The 18,133-nt window shown below is 49.2% G+C and overlaps 1 protein-coding gene across 23 annotated transcripts in view; it reads right to left on the bottom strand.

Annotated features, from left to right (window-relative positions):
• The window catches only part of DYSF (dysferlin), a 216,916-nt gene that overhangs the window by 51,857 nt on the left and 146,926 nt on the right, over positions 1–18,133 (bottom strand). For 8 of the 23 annotated variants that reach the window (XM_072769783.1, XM_072769787.1, XM_072769792.1 and 5 more), the window contains 4 exons: positions 12,800–12,901; positions 12,517–12,678; positions 11,305–11,470; positions 10,742–10,818 (listed from right to left, as the gene is read on the bottom strand). In XM_072769783.1, coding sequence (XP_072625884.1) covers positions 10,742–10,818; positions 11,305–11,470; positions 12,517–12,678; positions 12,800–12,901 — 507 coding nt within the window. Of the gene's footprint in view, positions 1–4,617; positions 4,681–10,741; positions 10,819–11,304; positions 11,471–12,516; positions 12,679–12,799; positions 12,902–15,646; positions 15,689–18,133 lie in introns of all 23 variants that reach the window. The other 15 variants (XM_072769771.1, XM_072769780.1, XM_072769770.1 and 12 more) reach the window with 3 other exon arrangements.

The following is an 18,133-nucleotide window of genomic DNA, read 5'->3' as shown; positions in this document are numbered from 1 at the left end:
TCCAAAATATATATAACAGGAATTTCAGAGGAAGAAAGCTTAAAAATGACTAGAAACTGGGCACCTGGGTGGCTCAGTGGTTGAGCATCTGCCTTTGGCTCAGGTCATGCTCCTGGGATCCTGGGATCGAGTCCCCATATTGAGCTCCTTCAGAGAGCCTGTTTCTACCTCTGCCTGTGTCTCTGCCTCTCTGTATGTCTCTCATGAATAAATAATAAAATATTTTTTAAAAATGACTAGAAATTAAGGAAACTAACCTAATAACAAAATTTTTGAAGGGCTGACTCTCTGCATGAAAAACAACTATAAAAGTAAAAAAGATAAATAACACAAATCACCAAATTAGAAATGAGTATGAAAATAGAACATATACAGAAATGTTTTCCTTGATTGTAGTAATATATACAAATTTATACTAATGTAATAAACGATACCTGGGGACATCTAAGCTACCAAATTGACAGAAGTAAAGAGTGATCCAAAAAAATCCCCTTCCAAAATAGGTCCTGGGCCCACTTTTTACCAAAAAAAGTACAAGGTGGGTGCATCTTATACAATTACACAAGATATGCATTCCTGAAAATCTAAAATTCAAAACTCATATAACATACCACCATTTTCTACTTTTTAAAGAGTGATTGATTTATTGATGTGAGAGAAAGAGTGTGCCTGAGTAGGGAAAGATGGAGAGAGAGAAACAATTTCAAGCAGACTCCATCCACACTGAGCATGGAGCCCAATGGGAGGCTTAATCTCATGACCCTGAGATCATGACCTGAGCCAAAATCCAGAGTCTGGCACTTAATCAACTGAGCCACCCAGACACCCCAAATAGCACCATTTTCAAGAAAAAAATGGTAAGTATCCTATTTACCAACTCAACCATAAATACAATTCACTTGGCCACCACCTTTTAAATTATATGATTGTTAATCATTTTTCAAATTTAGGTTGATTCATATTACTACACATTTTGTACACAAAACAAGACTATTAAAGGTTTTTTCTATTAAATGTGTATATCAACACCAATAAAAAATAAATTTATTATTAAAAAAAATAATAGGGATCTCTGGGTGGCGCAGCGGTTTAGCGCATGCCTTTGGCCCGGGGCACGATCCGGGAGACCGGGGATCGAATCCCGCATCGGGCTCCCGGTGCATGGAGCCTGCTTCTCCTTCTACCTGTGTCTCTGCCTCTCTCTCTCTCTCTCTCTCTCTCTGTGACTCTCATAAATAAATAAAAATTTTAAAAAATAATAAAAAATAAATAAATGTGTATATCATGCAACTTCCAATGTGCATATTTCAGAGTCATAGAGTGGCTTTCGTATTTTCAAACCCTTAAGAAACTAATTCTCAGGCCATAGAAACTAGACTGTTCAAGAGCACAGAAAATGAGAGAACATCTCAAAAAAATTGTTCTATGAAATTATAATTTTATATCAAAACCTAACAAAGACAAAAGTGATACTTATTAATAGAGACACAAAAATCCTAAATAAGTAAGAGCAAATGCAGTTCATGATATAGACTAGAATTTCTTATAAACTTGCCCTTAACCAGGATCAACAAACACTATCCATTCTCCCTGCTAACAATCTGAGGTACAGAGCCCACTGAAGGTTGGTATGCTGCTACAGCTCCCATAGAGGAGCTGCATGCTTACAAGAGTCACTGTGCTGCTTCCCAAACCGGTTTATGCCAGTTGTACTCACATGGTAATCAGATCAATAAGTCGATATTACAAAAATACATAAAATTTTTTTTAAAGATTTTATTTATTCATGAGAGACACAGAGAGAGAGAGAAGCAGAGACACAGGCAGAGGGAAAAGCAGGCTCCATGCAGGGAGCCTGACGTGGGACTTGATCCGGTGTCTCCAGGATCACACCCTGGGCTGCAGGCGGCACTAAACCGCTGCGCCACTGGGACTGCCCAAAAATACATAAAAATTGAATTTAAAAGAAACGGTATCTTATCTAGAAAATGAGTTTAGTGATTTTTTTTTAACTGATGAAAATTAAGAATGATATTTTTTAGTTTTCATTCAAATTCCTGGTAGTGAACATACAGCATATTAGGTTCAGGAGAATCACAATATAGTGTTTCAATAGATGAATTCAAATAGATGATGGGGATTAAGGGGTACACATGCTGTGCTGAGCAATGAGTGTTGTATGGAAGTGTTGAATCAAGAGTGAGATTTTTTTAAAGGAAAGGTATGGGAGGGAGGAATTTTAAATTTTTAAAAGGACTCCACAGTCCAATTTTTCTGTGGAAAAATCTCATCAAACTTTAATAAACCTAAAGGAAAAATCATAGATAATGTATTTTGGATGTGGTTTATACCAGAAGGATGACACGGTACTCTAATTACAGATCCAAATTTAAAGAAGCCTTGGCATGTGTCAAATGACTGGTAAAGGAAGATACATAGATAGGGCTAGATATACAATGTTTATGGTGTGTACACATGGCTTTTAATCAGTCCCCATTCAATTAACTTCTTCGATTTGCTAATCAACTACCTGTCTTGATTGCACTGGATAAGAGGACTTCAATTATGGTAAATTATAATACCATGACCAAGTATCCAGGAATGCAAGACAATTATACATTATGTTAACAGAATAATAGAAAAAAAAATAATCATCTTGATAAATGACAAATGGCAGTGGATAAAATTAACTCCTATACCTAATTTTTAAGCTATTAATAAACTAATAATAAAAGACACGATCTTGACAAAATCAAGACTATCTATCTGAAACTACCAATCATTATCACAATTAATGGAAAAATGGCAGAAGCTTTTCATTAGAATCGGTAACTAAACATGTTTGTTCACTAGCACCTCAATTATCAACTGTTATTCTAAAAAAGGAATAAGGTATAATTATTATTAGAAAGATAGTGACGTATTTATTACTGTTTGAAGAAAACCATCTTACCTACCTGGAAAACCCAACAGAATCAATGAACAACTTTCAGAACTAATAAAGGAGCTTCCTAAAGAGTCTGTTTCAAAGTAAATACACAAAATATTGTCTCCCTATATTCTAACAATAAGCAATTAGACCAAATCACTAAAAAAACATATTCCACATAGATAGCAACAAAGGCTATAAAATGCCTAGGACTCAACGTGAAATGGGCTGGTCTAAAGTAAATAAAAATAACTCCTCTAAGAAACAAAAGGCACCGGTGGAAATTAATATCATTAAATGTCCAATGATAGGGAAGTAGTTAAAATTTTGTAGATGTCCATATAATGAGATGACATGAAGCCATGTTTTTAAAGAATATACTGATATGGATAAACATTACATAATTTTAAATAAAGAAAATGCAAATTATAAAAAGGTACAACATGACTACAATTATGTTTTTAAACAAAAGTCTGCACACACGCAAAAAAGATATCTTAAAATGTAAGCACATCAAAATCTTAACAGTGCTTGTCTCCAACTGGTAGGAATACAGGTGGTTTTCACTTTCTGCTTTACACTGTCTTTTCTGTATTTTCTACAATGGATAAATCAGAAAAAATTAAAAATATATATGGCCTCTTCCTAGAAATCCTAAGATGCCCAATACAGCAATGCCTCCCCCAGCACCATGAACAGAATTTAATTGTTGGCAGGTCCTATCTCATATGGCTCCCCCAGCAGCTCAGAGGCTGCTCTGGCTCTGAACGTGGGACTTCATGAGGGCGTGGTGAAGGCTAAATGCCAAGTCATCTTCCCAGAGGGACCCACGACCCCTAAAGATGACACCAAGCAAGGAAATCAGCCCAGTTGCAGACTGTGAGCCCCAGCAAACATCTCAGAACCTTCCCCAGACAACCTAGGTTCCTTGGTCACACACAATTTTCATGCCTGTGGGAGGGGCAGAGAAAATCAACCTGCCACTGCCCACAGAAGCTTTTTTACGCCCCATGTTCCAGCAGTCCAGCTCTAATCTAGACACTTCCCTGTTTCCACTGTCCCCTGCAACCCCAACCAACACTCTGGCCCTCATGCCAGTAAACAAGATTAAGTTAAGTCCCAAGACAAACTAAGATAACTCAGTGCTGTTTCTGAGGATCTTCCCCTATCTTGCTCCCCATTCCTCATCCATCACACAGGGCAGGTCACTGTTCTCCGTGGGATCTCAGGAAATACAGTTGACCCTGAACAACACTGGTTTGAGTAGCATGGGTGTGCTAATACACAGATTTTTCCAATACAGCACGGTGCTATAACTATTTTCTCTTCCTGATGATTTTCCTAACAGCATTTTCTTTTCTCTAGCTTACTTTATTATAAGAATACAGTATGTAATACCTACAACATATAAAGTCTGTGTTTATCAGCTATTTATGTTATCAGTGAGGCTTCTGGTCAACAGTAGGCTATTAGTAGCCAAGGTTTTGAAAGTCAAAAGTTACCTGTGAATTTTCTACAGTGCAGGGGCTGGTGCCCCAACGTGCCTGCCCCCACATTGTTCAAGGTCTAATGTACTTCCTTTCTTTCCCTCCCACTCCCCTTCCTCTGTTCCTTTCCTTAACTCCCTACTCCCACCCCAAGCCCCCCAGGGAAATCAAAGAGCCCGCAAATAGGTAAACAATACATACATGAGGACTGGATGGAGAAGATGCCATGTTAGTGGGGGCAGAGCCCGACAGACCATCTGCAAGCTACAAATTAAACACGCTGGTTAGCAACAGGGTTAGGGAAACCACTTCAGGGAAGACTGGACAGCCCCAAGGAAGTAGAGCTGTCCAAGCAGGGAGGCTATAAAAGCTACAGGAGGAACGTGTGTTTTGGAGTTAGGTAAGGCAGGGTCTAAATCCTGGCCCCACTGCTCTATCAGCTATGTGACCTTGGTCAAGCCCCCTGACCTCTCTGGGTCAGCATCCCAACCACAGAATGGGTACAAAAGCCCAGGTCACAGGGCAACAGTGAGTATAAGGAGTTGAAGGTCATGCATATTTAGCACAGGTGAGGCACATGAAAGTTGCTCAGCCAATGCCCCTCTCTCGCCCACTTTCTCACTGCCCTTGGCACCACTTACTCAATACCATCCTCACATGCCCACCCTATCTTTCAAACCTCCCCATCGCAGACATACTCCAAGCTCCCTACCATTCCTGGTGCTTTCTTCTAACCGCTGGACCACACCAACCCCTGCTTGGGCATGGTTCCTAAGTCTTTTCAAAGACAAGAACCAGGGCATCATCCGACTTTCCCAAAGCCTGTAAAAGGGAGGCTTGAAGAGTGTTATAATCCAACGCCCCTTTGCTATGCTAGAGAAAACTTCCTGCATCCTTTTCTGGCATGAGATCCTTGCCTGCAAGGAGTACCTGCCTTGCCTCTGGTACTGTGACTCAGTACTTTCTAGGATAAATTCCTGGGCTGCAGGGTCCAGAGAGCCTCAGAAGGCAGGACTGGAGACAGGCGACTTTGTCAGAGACCACTATAATGGTCCTAGAGAAGGTGATGGGGCTCTGGGTGGATGAGCACCAGTCTGGGTGGACAAAGCCAGGAGATGCTTTCCAGGCAGAGGGGGTAACAAGTGCAAAGGAGTAGAAGGATAAAATACAACACAGTCAAGAAAGCAAAGGGCTCAGCTCGGGAAGGAGGCACTGGGCAGCAGACAAATGAGGCTAGGGGGGCTGAGATGATGAGCCAAGAAACAGACTCCCAGGGTCAGACTCTCTCTGCCTTTGAACCCCGAGCAGAGGGCTCCGGGAGACTCCACAGGAGGCCTGAGCCCCCGGTGGCTGTCCGATACTTGGCTGGAAAAACCTGGGAGACACAGTCACCTGGGGGTCAGAAGGGCTTAGGAAGGCCAGGATAAAGTCTTTTGGGATCTGGGGGGAGTCTTGGAACCCACAGACCCAACTCTGCCCTGTGAAGGGGGAATCACTGAAGGGGACCCTAGTCCCCCTAAACTAGCTTTATTTAGAGCCAGAAGCACAGGCCGCGGCTAGTGAGCACCAGGCCAGGCCGCTGGATGGTGCCGGGGACTGGCCACATGCGTTGGTGGACATGGTGTGACCCCTGGCATAGACCAGATGAACTCCACGCAACCCCCCACTCCCCGGCCACCTCTGCCCCTCCCGCTCTCATCCTGAACCTCACAGAAGCCTTCTTGTTATTTTTAATGCAGTTTGTTTTTAGAAAGGTGAGAGGGAAACCAGCAGTTCACCCAAGCAAAAGGAAAAAAAATAAAGCTAAACATAGTGCTCCAAACAAAGATCTAGTCCCGCTTCCGAAATTACACGTTCCCCTTTGGGACTCAGGCATAATTTGCCACTACAGTTCTGGGAGCACGTTGCCACCTTCACGGCGTCCCAGAGACTATAACTGGAACAGCAGGCCCAAAATGAGCCCAAGCTGGGGAGCTTGGTGCCGCCAGCCTCAGCACCCTACCCCACAGTGCGGGGAGTGGGTCTTCACGCCTCCTGATGCCTTCTCCACCCAGTCTGCACTTCCTCCGATACCTGCCCGCCTCACACACACGCGCACACACATGCATCCACATACACTCACACACGCAGTCCCACTGCCTAGCCTGTGCTCCACTTCTTTGCCCATCAGGAAAGCCCTCCTCTCCTCTCCCCTCCCCTCTGCTGTTCTAACCCCGCCGGCCTATGGGGCCAGCCACTCCCGGGCATTTTCCTGATCCCTTAGCCCACGCTGACTCATAGGGCCAAGACAAGCACACGATCTCTGTCCCTTGCTGATAAAGCGTCTCATTTGAGATCAGTTACATACCTCTCATTTCACCCAACTGGGGTGAATATTTCAAGGTGCTCTTTCCTCTTTATCCCTCTTCAACCTGCACATGGTCCCCACCCCCAAACCCAGAAATCCTCCTTCTCTGGAGACTTACAGAGGAGATCGCCTACCTAGTGTGGGCTCTCAGAATGATAGGGAAGAGTCACCCTTGACCAGGTGACTCCAGGGGCATCTCAGTGCCCGGTGGGTGATGTGTGGGGTGGGCAGGGGCACCACCTCTGCTCTGAGCTTTCAGACCCTCTGTAAGAGATAGGGGGGGTGCTCTGTGTGTGTGTCCTGCACACTCTTTCTCTTCACCTCTTCATATTTAGAACACCAAGAACCAGCTTAATGAAAAAGCAGAGTAGTTAAAAGAGACTCCAATTTTGTTTTAAAGAGAGAAATGGAGTCTGAGTCGGAGTCAGAGACAGAAAGAGAAGCCCAGGCAAGGGCAAGGGGAAGGAGAGAAGGATATGTTGATAGAAGTTCATTCTGATAGTGTCCTTGGTTGGAAGTAATGCCTACTTATTCATAATTATCCTACATTTTCCAAATTCTATATAATTAACACATATTTATAGCCAGAAAAAGAATTAATATATCCTTTTTTAAAGCAGAGCACTAATGGAATGAAATAAGCTCTATGTCCTCTCTTTGAGGACATACCCAGGCCTGTCCTCAGAAGGTTAAAAGTCAAGGCCTTGATTCCTACAATACCACTGTGTCTAGACACACCCTCGGGAGCTTGCACACACACACACACCTGCCCCCAGCCGCCCCCACCTCTCACACACACTCATGTGCATACACCACACACATGCACACAAACACACTACCCCACCCCCAGGCTACAGGTCTAAAATCTATGCAAAGGAGAGCCGCACCAACCAAGGATAAACTATGGAGTTAATTCACACGAGCCTATCTCCTCCTGGCCCTGATCACCAGAGAAGAGCTCAAGAGGCCAGGCACCCACCCACATGGGACAGGGGTAGTGACCTAGGAGCCCAACAAGGCCAAGTGGACAGATCTGCTTATACATACATTTTGGGCCATCTCTAGAATTGGCCACCCCTGACAGAAACCACACATTTCTTGAAACCTGAAAAACCGTCTGTCATGTCAGCCCAATGATAACTTCAGGGAAGAGTCAGATGACATTTCTAAGGTGTGGCAGGTGCCTCCCAGGAACCGAGCCAATGATGCCAAGGACGTTCCTTAGCAGAGAGGAAGTACTGAGGAAGGAGACAGAGGGACTGAGACAGAAGCCAGATCTGGGCAGAGTGGATGTGCAGCCAGGACCTAGTGAGCTCAGCAGTGAGGACGACATCACCATGAGCATGAAACAGGCTGCTGAGAAACATGGGTTGGCCAAACACGAGCCAGGCAAAATCCAAAGTCAGCCAGACTTCTTGTCCCTTCTGTCCCCAGAGGGCAGGGACTTTTTCGTGTGGGGGAGGGGGAAAGGGATATAAGCCCAGCCAGAATCATCTGGCAAAGCATTTGGAACTGGTACGCATTGCCACCTGGATCTGCCTCAGAATGCCTGGTCCTGCCAAGTGCCAAGGGGTGTGCAGGAGAGACAGGGGAGCAAAAGATCTCCTGTCCAACCAAATAGGAACAGTGGATCTTGGAGAAAAACACAATACAAGCTTGGTTTTTCCCCAATTCCTCCATCAGACGCCATCAGGCCAGGGCTCCCTGGAGACCAGTGGTGGTGTCCCTGCTAGCCTCACTGGTCCATGAGAGTAGGGACAGGAGCTCAGGAGGGCAGGGTTCAAGCCTCCTCCATCAGAGCAGGCATGTCACACTTCCTCCATCTCCTGGGCCACCTCTGAGGACCTGGGAGCCCGCCTCCCCACATGTGGGCACACCTCCAGGAGCCCAGAGCCCAGCTCCTCACCCTTTGCCTGGCCAGCAGTACTAGCCAGAGTGGCCATGTGTTCCCACAAAGAGCGCAGCCCCTGCACTGGCTCAGGCCCCAGCCTCAGTTCACCCATGTCAATGCCAGGAGGATGTCCAGACTGGGCCTTCTCACTATCTACATCTGACTGTGCTTGTAGCCAGCAGGACTCAAAATAGTACCCCCCACCATCTGAGTCTGTAGACATTTTGAGGGCAGCATATACAGACTGGAAATCCTGCTGGGCAGGCCCTATACTTCCCTGCATAGGGGGCAGAAAACAGGAGCCAGGATTGGGAGGCCTAGAATTTGGGGCTAATTATCTGCCTAATTCAAGCTACAAACCCCCACTGAGGCCAGAAGGCACTAGTACTGAACATAGCTGAATCCTGGGTAGGACCATCCAAAATCTCCACTTGGATTTTCCCAATCTAGAGAAGCTCCTTCTTAGACCCACATAGAGAGTAGGCAGGTCATGCATCCATGCATCCACCTACCCTCCCTCACAATGGCCCATCCAGATAGACTTCACTGAACTCCTCCTTTTAACCAGTCTCATGCTGGGTATTGAAGACACAAAAGAAATACACCCTGGTGATTGCCCTGAGCCTGGTCTGGGGAAGGTGCTGACATTTGCAGAGATAATCAGGACCTAAAGAAAAGGTAGTGACCAAGATATAGACAGGACTTGCAGGAGAAGGGGGGAAGCCGGGGACGAATCCCAGAAGGAGGTGACCACACCTAAGTTGAATCTTAAAGAAAGAGCAGGCATAGGCCAGAAGGTGTCCCCAGTAGAAAGAATGATGAGCAGAACCCCTCTTGTTTTAGCAGCAGCTAGACCCAGGTGCACACGGGAGCTGTTCCCTTGGAATGGCAGAAAGGTGAAAGATGCACAAGCAACAAAGAAGCAGAAATCAGCCCTAAATGTTAGAGGGAAGCTCCAGGGTAGCCCTGAGGATCCTGAGCCCAACTTAGCACCCCAGTGTGTTCTCTTGTTCCCAAGGCCAATATTTGTGTGGTGGTTTAAAGAAAATGGAATCTCCTGGACGCCCTATGCCAATAAATAGGCCAAGAGCCTATGGACAACAAGTACTGTCAACACAGCTTGGACACTCTCCGTCTAGGCAGCAGGGAAGCTCTGGGAGACCCAGGTCCCAGGGGTATGACCAGTGACCAGCATCATGCAAAGCCAGGAGGAGGGTGAAAACCTGAAAGAGCTCAAGGCTGGTGCTCACTGTGAGGCCTTTCCCCATCTCCACTGTGGGAAGGACTGGGTGATCTTGGCCCTAAGGAACTAGAGCAACCCAGGGCCCAAGGTGGGGAGAGTGCTCCCTGCTCAGTAAGAGGTGCCACAGTCCTCCCACCATGCTATTTGGCATTGGAGCCTGGGTCATCAGCTGGCCCTGGGTCACTCAGTTGCTGAGTATGTAGCAAAGGGATGCCTCTTAATTCTCCACAGGGTTGGATTCCCTGAGAATAAGATCCCCCTCCTTCCCCTCACCCTTTCTTTTCTTGGAGGTGGCAGGAATGGGGCAAGAGGGACTATTGGCTTGGACGCACACCCCTCCTTCTTAGCTGCTTTCAAGGTGCCCCCATACCTGAGCCTATAGTTGAACCTTACCCCCAAGCAGGGTTCTAGCTGGGGTAAGGCAATGGCGCTAGAGCACACTCAAGACTGCGTGGTCACTCTTTCCCCTGTCTTCCTTCTCTTTCATTTGCTGCCCCCACCATGATTTCCTGAGTAATCTTCAGAGAGAGCCCTCACCATGGCCCTCTAGGTAGAGGGTACTTTTTTGGGGGGCATGCTTTGGAGAAAATGACTGGGTCTTGCCCAGATGACCACACATCGCCTTCCCCCAACCCCTCCACCCCATTCCCGACCAGACTGAAAGCTCCCATCTGGGTTCCTCCACCTATACACTGTCCAGCCACCAGGGTACGAGGGAGATGTCTTACAGAGGCCATGTGGTAAGGAAGGGAAGGGAGGAGGAGTGGGAGAGACAAGGAAGGGGGAGAGGCAGCCAAGGCCAGCAGAGCCAGTGTCTTTCCCGGGGGACCAGTGCTCATCTCACCTGCATGGGGATGAGGGGCTCCTTGTCATCGATGTCAATGAGCACGTCTTCCCCAGGACTGAGTAAACTCACATCATCTGTAGGGAAGAGCCATATCCATGCCTGAGAGGGGCTCCTTCAGGGTACTCGCCCCTCTCCAGCCACAACACTCAGCCAAGACACTGAGACCAAAGGCCCTCAGCCTTCCACACTTCTCAATGTCCTTCTCTGTGTCCTTTCCTTCCCATCCAGTTCTTCCCTCTCCCATCTTCTCTCACATTCACTGTCGCCCCACCCCCACCTGGTTCTCTCTCTCTCTCCTCATCTCATAGAATCCCTGCCTTTCTGTCTCCCTCAACTCTTCCCCCACATCATCCCACCCTAGCCCTGGCCTCTCAGTTAGCCGAGAGCTGGGCGATGCCCTGAGGAAGGCAAGATTCCCACCCTCCTGGTCAGCTGAGCAGAAACCATTTCTCGCTCAGATCCAGGTAAGAGAAGGGCTTCAGGCCACGTCTCACCTGGGAAGCCCCACCTGCCCCAGCCCCTCAGCCCTGGCCCTCTCCATCAACAGCCCTACCCCCTACCTGGGCCGCCCTGTGGGGACGGATTCTCCTCGGAGTACAGGTCACACATGAAGCTCTCCAGGGAACGGATGGTACACTGGCCCACCACAGGCCGGCGGCCAAACTGGCGGTTATCAATGACCTTGATCACGATGGAGGGACAGTAGACCTCCTCCTTGGGCAGCATCTGGGCAGAGCAGGAGGGAAGCTCTGGGCTGTGGCCTGAACCCACCTCTTGGAGACTTTAGAGGAGGTGAAGGCTCTCCTTCACAGGATAAGTTCAAGGAGCAGAGAACGACTTTAAACCCACACATCACCCCCAAGAGCTATAAATCCAAAGTGGTGGTTGGCCGAAGCCAGGAGCTGGCCAGGGGAAGAGAAGCCACACACCTTTTCAGTCTGCCTCTTGAATGCTGTATGCAGAGGCTGACTTTTCCCCCACAGCTCTACCTTCCGGACACATCCAGCTCAGCCTCAAGCTAAAACAAGTCTACTTTCCCTGAACCCTCTCTGGTTGGGGAGGGGAAGAAGGGAGAAGTTGGCCCAGGACTCAACATTTCTTGCAGACAGTCCCCCCCAAGTGGATACTCAAGAGTTGGCTTACAGACCCAGATTCTTCTCCTCCCAACCCCTGCCCCAAAAGCACTTTGAACACAACTTGAAATAATTTATATGCTCTCCTTCGGTGGCGGCTTTGGCTCAGCCAAGAGGAGGCTCCTGTTGACAGCCACTGGGCCTGGAATTTCTCTAGTGCTTTCATCTTGCAAACCATTTTCCTTTCCTCAGACTTGCCTCACTCCGGCCACTAGGCCCAGGCAGCCTGGAGAGCTGCAGAAGGCTGAGAGCCTGAGGGCCTGCGGGCCGTGGCAGGGGGAGTCCACAGCAAGGCTAGAGGAGTACCCAGTCAGGGAAGGTCTGGAGGAAGCACAGAAGGTCAGAGCCCTGGCAGGCCCCCCGAGGGGAGCTCCAGGGGGCTGAGAACTTCCCTGGCAGGGAAAGGTGGGTCCTTGCAACTCCTGTGCACGCTTGTCTGGGTAGGAAGAAGCCAGCTGACCCTCATTCATGCTGCTCACAGGCTTCAACTCTTCCAGGGAGGAGATGGTGAGCACTGCTTCCCCATTTCCACAAATGAGATGGGAAAGATGCCATGACCTAGCCAGGATCCCACAGGGAGGCAGAGCAGACACCCGAGCCCCTGACTCCAGAAGGGGACAGCAGGGAGGCCAGGCTTACCACTTCCATGAAAAGGGTACAGATGTCGAAGTTGGGGTTCTTCCGGAGGTTCTTGATGACACAGGACTGCACTGTCTGGCCCCCGCACTCTACCACAAGGCTAGGGGAGGAGATGCTGGCCAGCTGGTAGCTCTTCATGTTCCGCAGGCCCCACGCCAGGATCTGGGGACACAGAGTGAGGAGAGCAGCTGGAAAGGCCCCGGCCCCCAGTAAAGGCTGGGGCCAGGAAAGGGAAAGGCCAGGCTGCGTCCCCACCCCCACCCCATGCCAGGGCCCAGCTCACCTCTATGGCAGTACGCTGGAGAACAGGCTTGATGTTCTGGGGGACCATGAAGATGTTGGCCTCCCTCTGAGGTGGCGGGTAGGGCAGGTCTATGTCCTCTGACTGCAGACGATGGCAGGTGGAGCAGAGATGGTAGGAGGAAGACCAAGGCAGAGAGATAAAAAAGAAGGGGGAGGCAGTTGGGACAGAAAGGACATGGGTGGAGGGCAGAAATAGAGAGGCAAAGGCACACAAGTTGGGCAAGCAGGCAGGCAAAAATGAGAAAACCGAGTCAGTTTTTGCCAGGCACCATCTTTTCCAGCATCACAATTTGAGCACCTTGGCCTGGGATTCAGGTCACCTTGTTTCAAATGAACCCCAGGTCACCCCTCCTCCCTAATGCAAGCTCAGAGGCACCAGTGTGCTGCTCAGGGTCTCCCCATCCCTGTCACATGCACACACATGCACACGCACACACACTGCACACTTTCATCCTAGCACATCCACTCCAGCCTCACTTGGGCCCAGAGAGGACCACATCCCCTCCCGCTAGCCTGGTTCTCCTGCCCCCAGGCTCAGGCACTCCCGACATGCCAACCACCTTGGTGTCCCTCCTCCATCCCCCACACCACACCCAGACACCTGCCAGCCCTGAACCCCTACTTCTCACATCTGTCCACCACAAAGACAGAACACTCGCTCTGTGAGCCAGAAAGAGAATTTACAAATAGGAGAAGGGGATGTACGTGCCCATTATTCACGGGCGCTAACAGGAACTGCTGGGGAGGCTCCTTCACCACCATAGACCAAAGATGAGAGCAGCATGTGTCAACTCTGCTGACTGAGGGTTTGCCAGAAAGACTGAGCCAAAAATCCCCCATGATCATGAAGAAATACACAGGGAAGCAGCAGGGGCAAGGCAGGCTGTGTCACTGTAGACGAACCAACTACCAAGTCTCACAATGCTTAGGAACACAGGCTCCACCAGCTACTGACTTAGATCAATTATTTCATCTTTCCATGGCTCCATTTTTTTAATCTATAAAATAGTTATTAAAAGTTGCCAAAACTCGGGATGCCTGGGTGGCTCAGCGGTTGAGCATCTGCCTTTGGCCCATGGCCTGATCCTGGAGTCCCAGGATCGAGTCCCACGTTGGGCTCCCTGTATGGAGCCTGCTTCTCCCTCTGCCTATGTGTCTGCCTCTCTCTCTATCTCTCAAGAATAAATAAATAAAATCTTTGGGAAAAAAAAAGGTGCCAAAACTCTAGATTAATGTGAGGCTTGAAGAAGTTAATACTGACACTTAGAACAGCACCTGGTTCACATGAACCCTCAACAGGTCTCCGAGCCCACATTGCACCTTTGTGGCAATTAAAGAAAGATGTCCCTTCCTTGAGACTCTTTACTTCCACCTCAAAAAATCGTCGTATTTTACTAGCTTCTTAGAACAAGACACTTTACTGCCACCTACTGGAAAATTGTTATAATAAATACAAATACATAATGCCTGCACTGGAAATTGTATCTCCTTAGACACAGTGCCCTTATGCAGTGCACAACCCACACTTCCATACAAGAAGGCCCTGACACTCAGAAAATGTTGACTATTAAATAAAAGAGCTAGGCTGGACACTTTACAGAGCCTGCCTTGTGTAATCTCATTTAATAAACAATGGAATCAGTGGATTAATTCTCCAAGTGACTTGCTTTGGGCTCCTTCTCAAAGGATGGTGCACCCATGTACAAATGCTCTGATGTAGATGGTAGGAGCAGCTGGAGCACTGAGACACATGGGCTTCCCCTTGCCTCCATGAATCACTTCACAACCAACCCCAGTTGTCACTCTTGCCCTGTGACACAAACTACACTTCCCCAACCTGCAGCGGTTAAGAAGCTCATTTCTAGAATTGGTTGGGCCTCAGTTCTAGTTCCAGCCCTGCCGCCTTCTAGCTGTTTGACCTTGGGCAAATTACTCAATGCCTGTGACTCATTACCCTCCTATGAAGATCCAGGATAACAATACCCCTGGAGCCTGCTCCAACAATTCAGTGAGAACAAACCTCAAGTGTCTGGCACCCAGGAGCTGCTCAGTCAATGGCAGCAATTGTAAGGATGGCATTATTGTTGTCAGTACCATTGTTTTCACCAGGAGGGCTTTTGCTCTCCCAGGGTGACTTGAGGAGAACCGAGCCCCCAGTAGCATTTCTCAGAACAACACTGGCTTCCGAACTACCCCTATGTCACACAGGCACCAAGTGAAGGAATTCATAATCTTCCTCCAGACCTTCAAAGCAGATGACATGGGATAGGAAGTGCCTACATTTTTGGACTGGCTGGGAGACAAACGCGGTCAGGAGGAGTGGCAATGTGCAGAGCTGCCACAGGGCACAACTCCACGGCCTGCTGGGCATGTCACAGTACACATAAGTAGTGGCCTGGAGGGAAAGGTTTTGCCTGAAGGTCTGCTCATGGTCTGTTTGTGGCCTGCTTAAGGCTGGTGCCCAGCCCGATGTGAGGGGCCCAAGGCCCAAACCCCAATACTGAAAGGAGCAAAAAAGAAGGGACTGGGAGGGGCAGAAAGATCAGGCCCTTCTCACATGCTTATACCGTTCTCCTGAATCACCAGAAAAACTCATTAATATATTCCCCCACCCTGAACATTTCTCTCCAGGCCCCCCAAACTCTGGGCAGTGTCCCTCTGATTCCTGTTTATCCCTCATTTGCACATTCCCGCTTTCCTCCCAGCTCTGCTGAGCTCCATGGTGACGACATTCCCCTCTACAGGCTGAGGACCAGGCTCCCCATTTTCAGGAACCTGTTTGTGAGGACAGGGAACAAGAGCCTTGAGCAGGCTTGAGCTCCAGTACCGTTTGGAGGAGGCCCTGGAGGAAGAAGGCAGGTGCACACAGCTACGGAACACCAGGCCCAGCAGAAGCAGAAGGAAGAAAGAAGCAGAGATAGTGGTTAGAGGTGTGTCCACGGGCAGCTTCCTTGGCACAGCGTGAGGCCACCATTCTCATCCCAAACCAATCTCTGTCCACCTCACCATCCCCCCAGGGGTCTAGGCACATGTTTGTTCCCTGCCATTTGTCAGCAGGACCCCTGCCTCTGCAGCCCACCCCCACACCCCACAGCCCCCATCCTCCTCCCCGGCGTGCACACCCACATGCCCCTTCATCCCTCTGGAGTTATTGCTGCACAGCCACACCTAAAGCCTCCCTTGTTCCCAGCCACGTCCCATCCCAAGCTCCCCAGCAGCTGGATCGTTTCCTTCCCTATTTAGAGACGGTCTCTCATATCCATCCCTGCCCTGCTCTGTGTCTTCCAGCAGCCTCCCTCCTTCTCCCCTCTCTTGCTTCCACAAGGCCCTCTGCCCCCAGCACGCCTGCTCCGGAAACTTCACTGTCCTAAATCAACGACAGCCTGCTTGTAGCTCAACCCGAAGGCCACTGGCAGGCTCGCATCTCTCCCTCTCCTCAGCAGCATCCTGCCAACTGACCTCGGCCTCCTTCCTGAGACCGTCCCTGTGGTTTCTCTCTGCTGCCCCTTTCCCCCTCACCCCCCTCTGTTGGCTGAGTCTCCTCAGCCAGTTTCCTGGGCTTTCTGCCTTCAGACCCACATTGCCTACCTCTTCCTGCTCAGTTTGCCCATGTGCCCCACTGGCCTCTAACACTGAACAGGTCCCAAACTGGATCAAGTTATCCCCTCAAAACCTGCTCTCTCCCCATGACATCTCAGAAACCAGCCCCACCATCCACCTTGACCATCAAGCCAAAAAGCCCCACGCCACCCTTGGCTCTCTTCCCCTTCACACCATGTCCCATGGACCACCTGGCCTTCATGATTCTGTCTCCTAAACTTCTCACATGCCCATCCACCTGTCTCCTTCCCTCACCCCCTCTCACCTGGATTCACCAGCATCCCCCTAAGTGGTCTCCTTGCATCTGGTTTTGCAAATCCCTTCCCAAGAGAGCCAATGTGTGCTGTATTCTGCAACCAGGGGAAGTGTTCTAAGAATTTAATTCTGTCAAACGCTCCCCAGCTGCTCAGGATGAATTCCAAGTTCCATGACACGGCCTCCAAGACCCCTCATCTTCTATTTCCTTCTGACTTCTCTGGTCCTGCCTCCCACTAGATAATCTTCCCTTTTGGGATCCCAGAGAATGATGAGCCACCTCCCCATACATGCTCAACACTGGCCCTCCTGAACACGAGCAAGTTGTAGAGCCAGCACACTCTCTTTTCCTTTGAGGCTTGGAGTTGCCAGTCCCTCTGAAATGCTCTTCTGCCCACCTCAACTGGCCACCTCCTTCTCAGACTTCAGATCTCCATTTAAATCCTCCCTGGTGTCTTGAGCTCAAGATAAGCAGCCCCATGGCTTCTGCAGCAACTTGCCTCACTCCCACTGAAAGACACACCACCCCGTGCCATTCTTGTGTGTTCCACTGGCAGCTCTGCGCACGGGGACCACAGCTGAAATCCCTGTCCAAGGACTACAGGATGATGAATGAGTAATCGAGGGGAGGGAGGGATGGCAGAGGAATGAATGGGTGGGCAGATGGTTGAATAAAGAACCCACCCACCAAAAAAAAATAAAAATAAAAAAATAAAGAACCCACCCAGCACACTCTCCCTTCCTCCCCAGCACTCCTGTCTGCACCAACCTGCTTCATGGGTCCTCACCAACCCCCTTCCCCATGCCTGCTCCTCGCTCCCTCTGACTGAATGGGCTTCCCAGACCACCTTCCTCAATCTAACACATCTCTCGGGGGCTCATTCAAGCTCTCCATTTTCCAGAAAATCTCCCAACTGTTCCAGAAACTTCTTACCACCTTATGATAAGGTCCTGACTGGTCTGTGACACCTCACTGTGAGAGTCCTGTGGCCCTGGCCAGATGACCAAACTCCTGAGCCTGAGTTCCTCAACTTCTGGTCCAGACAATGTGAGGGGCTCAACACCCTCTTCCAGGCCAGTGATTCTCGGGGAGGGTGGGGGGCTGCAGCGATCCTATCACATCCAGGGAAGCATATCGACACTGCCAGAGGATAGACGCAGACTCCAAGTATCACCAGGACATTGTAATTCACTGTCCTATGTGATACGAGGACTCTGAGGACCACGGACCTGGAGGGCAGCTATACAACGGAAGTCTAATTAGATGAAGCCACCCATGACCAATCCCTCCCTCGCACCCCACCCCCTGCCACCCTGAGTGCAGGCAGACCTGGGGCCACCCCACTGATAGGTCCTACAGGTGTGCAGGGTGTTTATTGAACTGCTCACATCAAGAGGACAGGGACGCAAGAACAGATGAGGCTCTCTCCCCCGTCAGAGCAAAATCTACCTTATGTCC

Source organism: Canis lupus, chromosome 12 (assembly GCF_048164855.1).
Source record: "Canis lupus baileyi chromosome 12, mCanLup2.hap1, whole genome shotgun sequence".
Lineage (NCBI taxonomy): Eukaryota > Metazoa > Chordata > Mammalia > Carnivora > Canidae > Canis > Canis lupus.
Note: the sequence above shows the minus strand (reverse complement) of the source record. Positions and strands in the feature narration are given on the sequence as shown.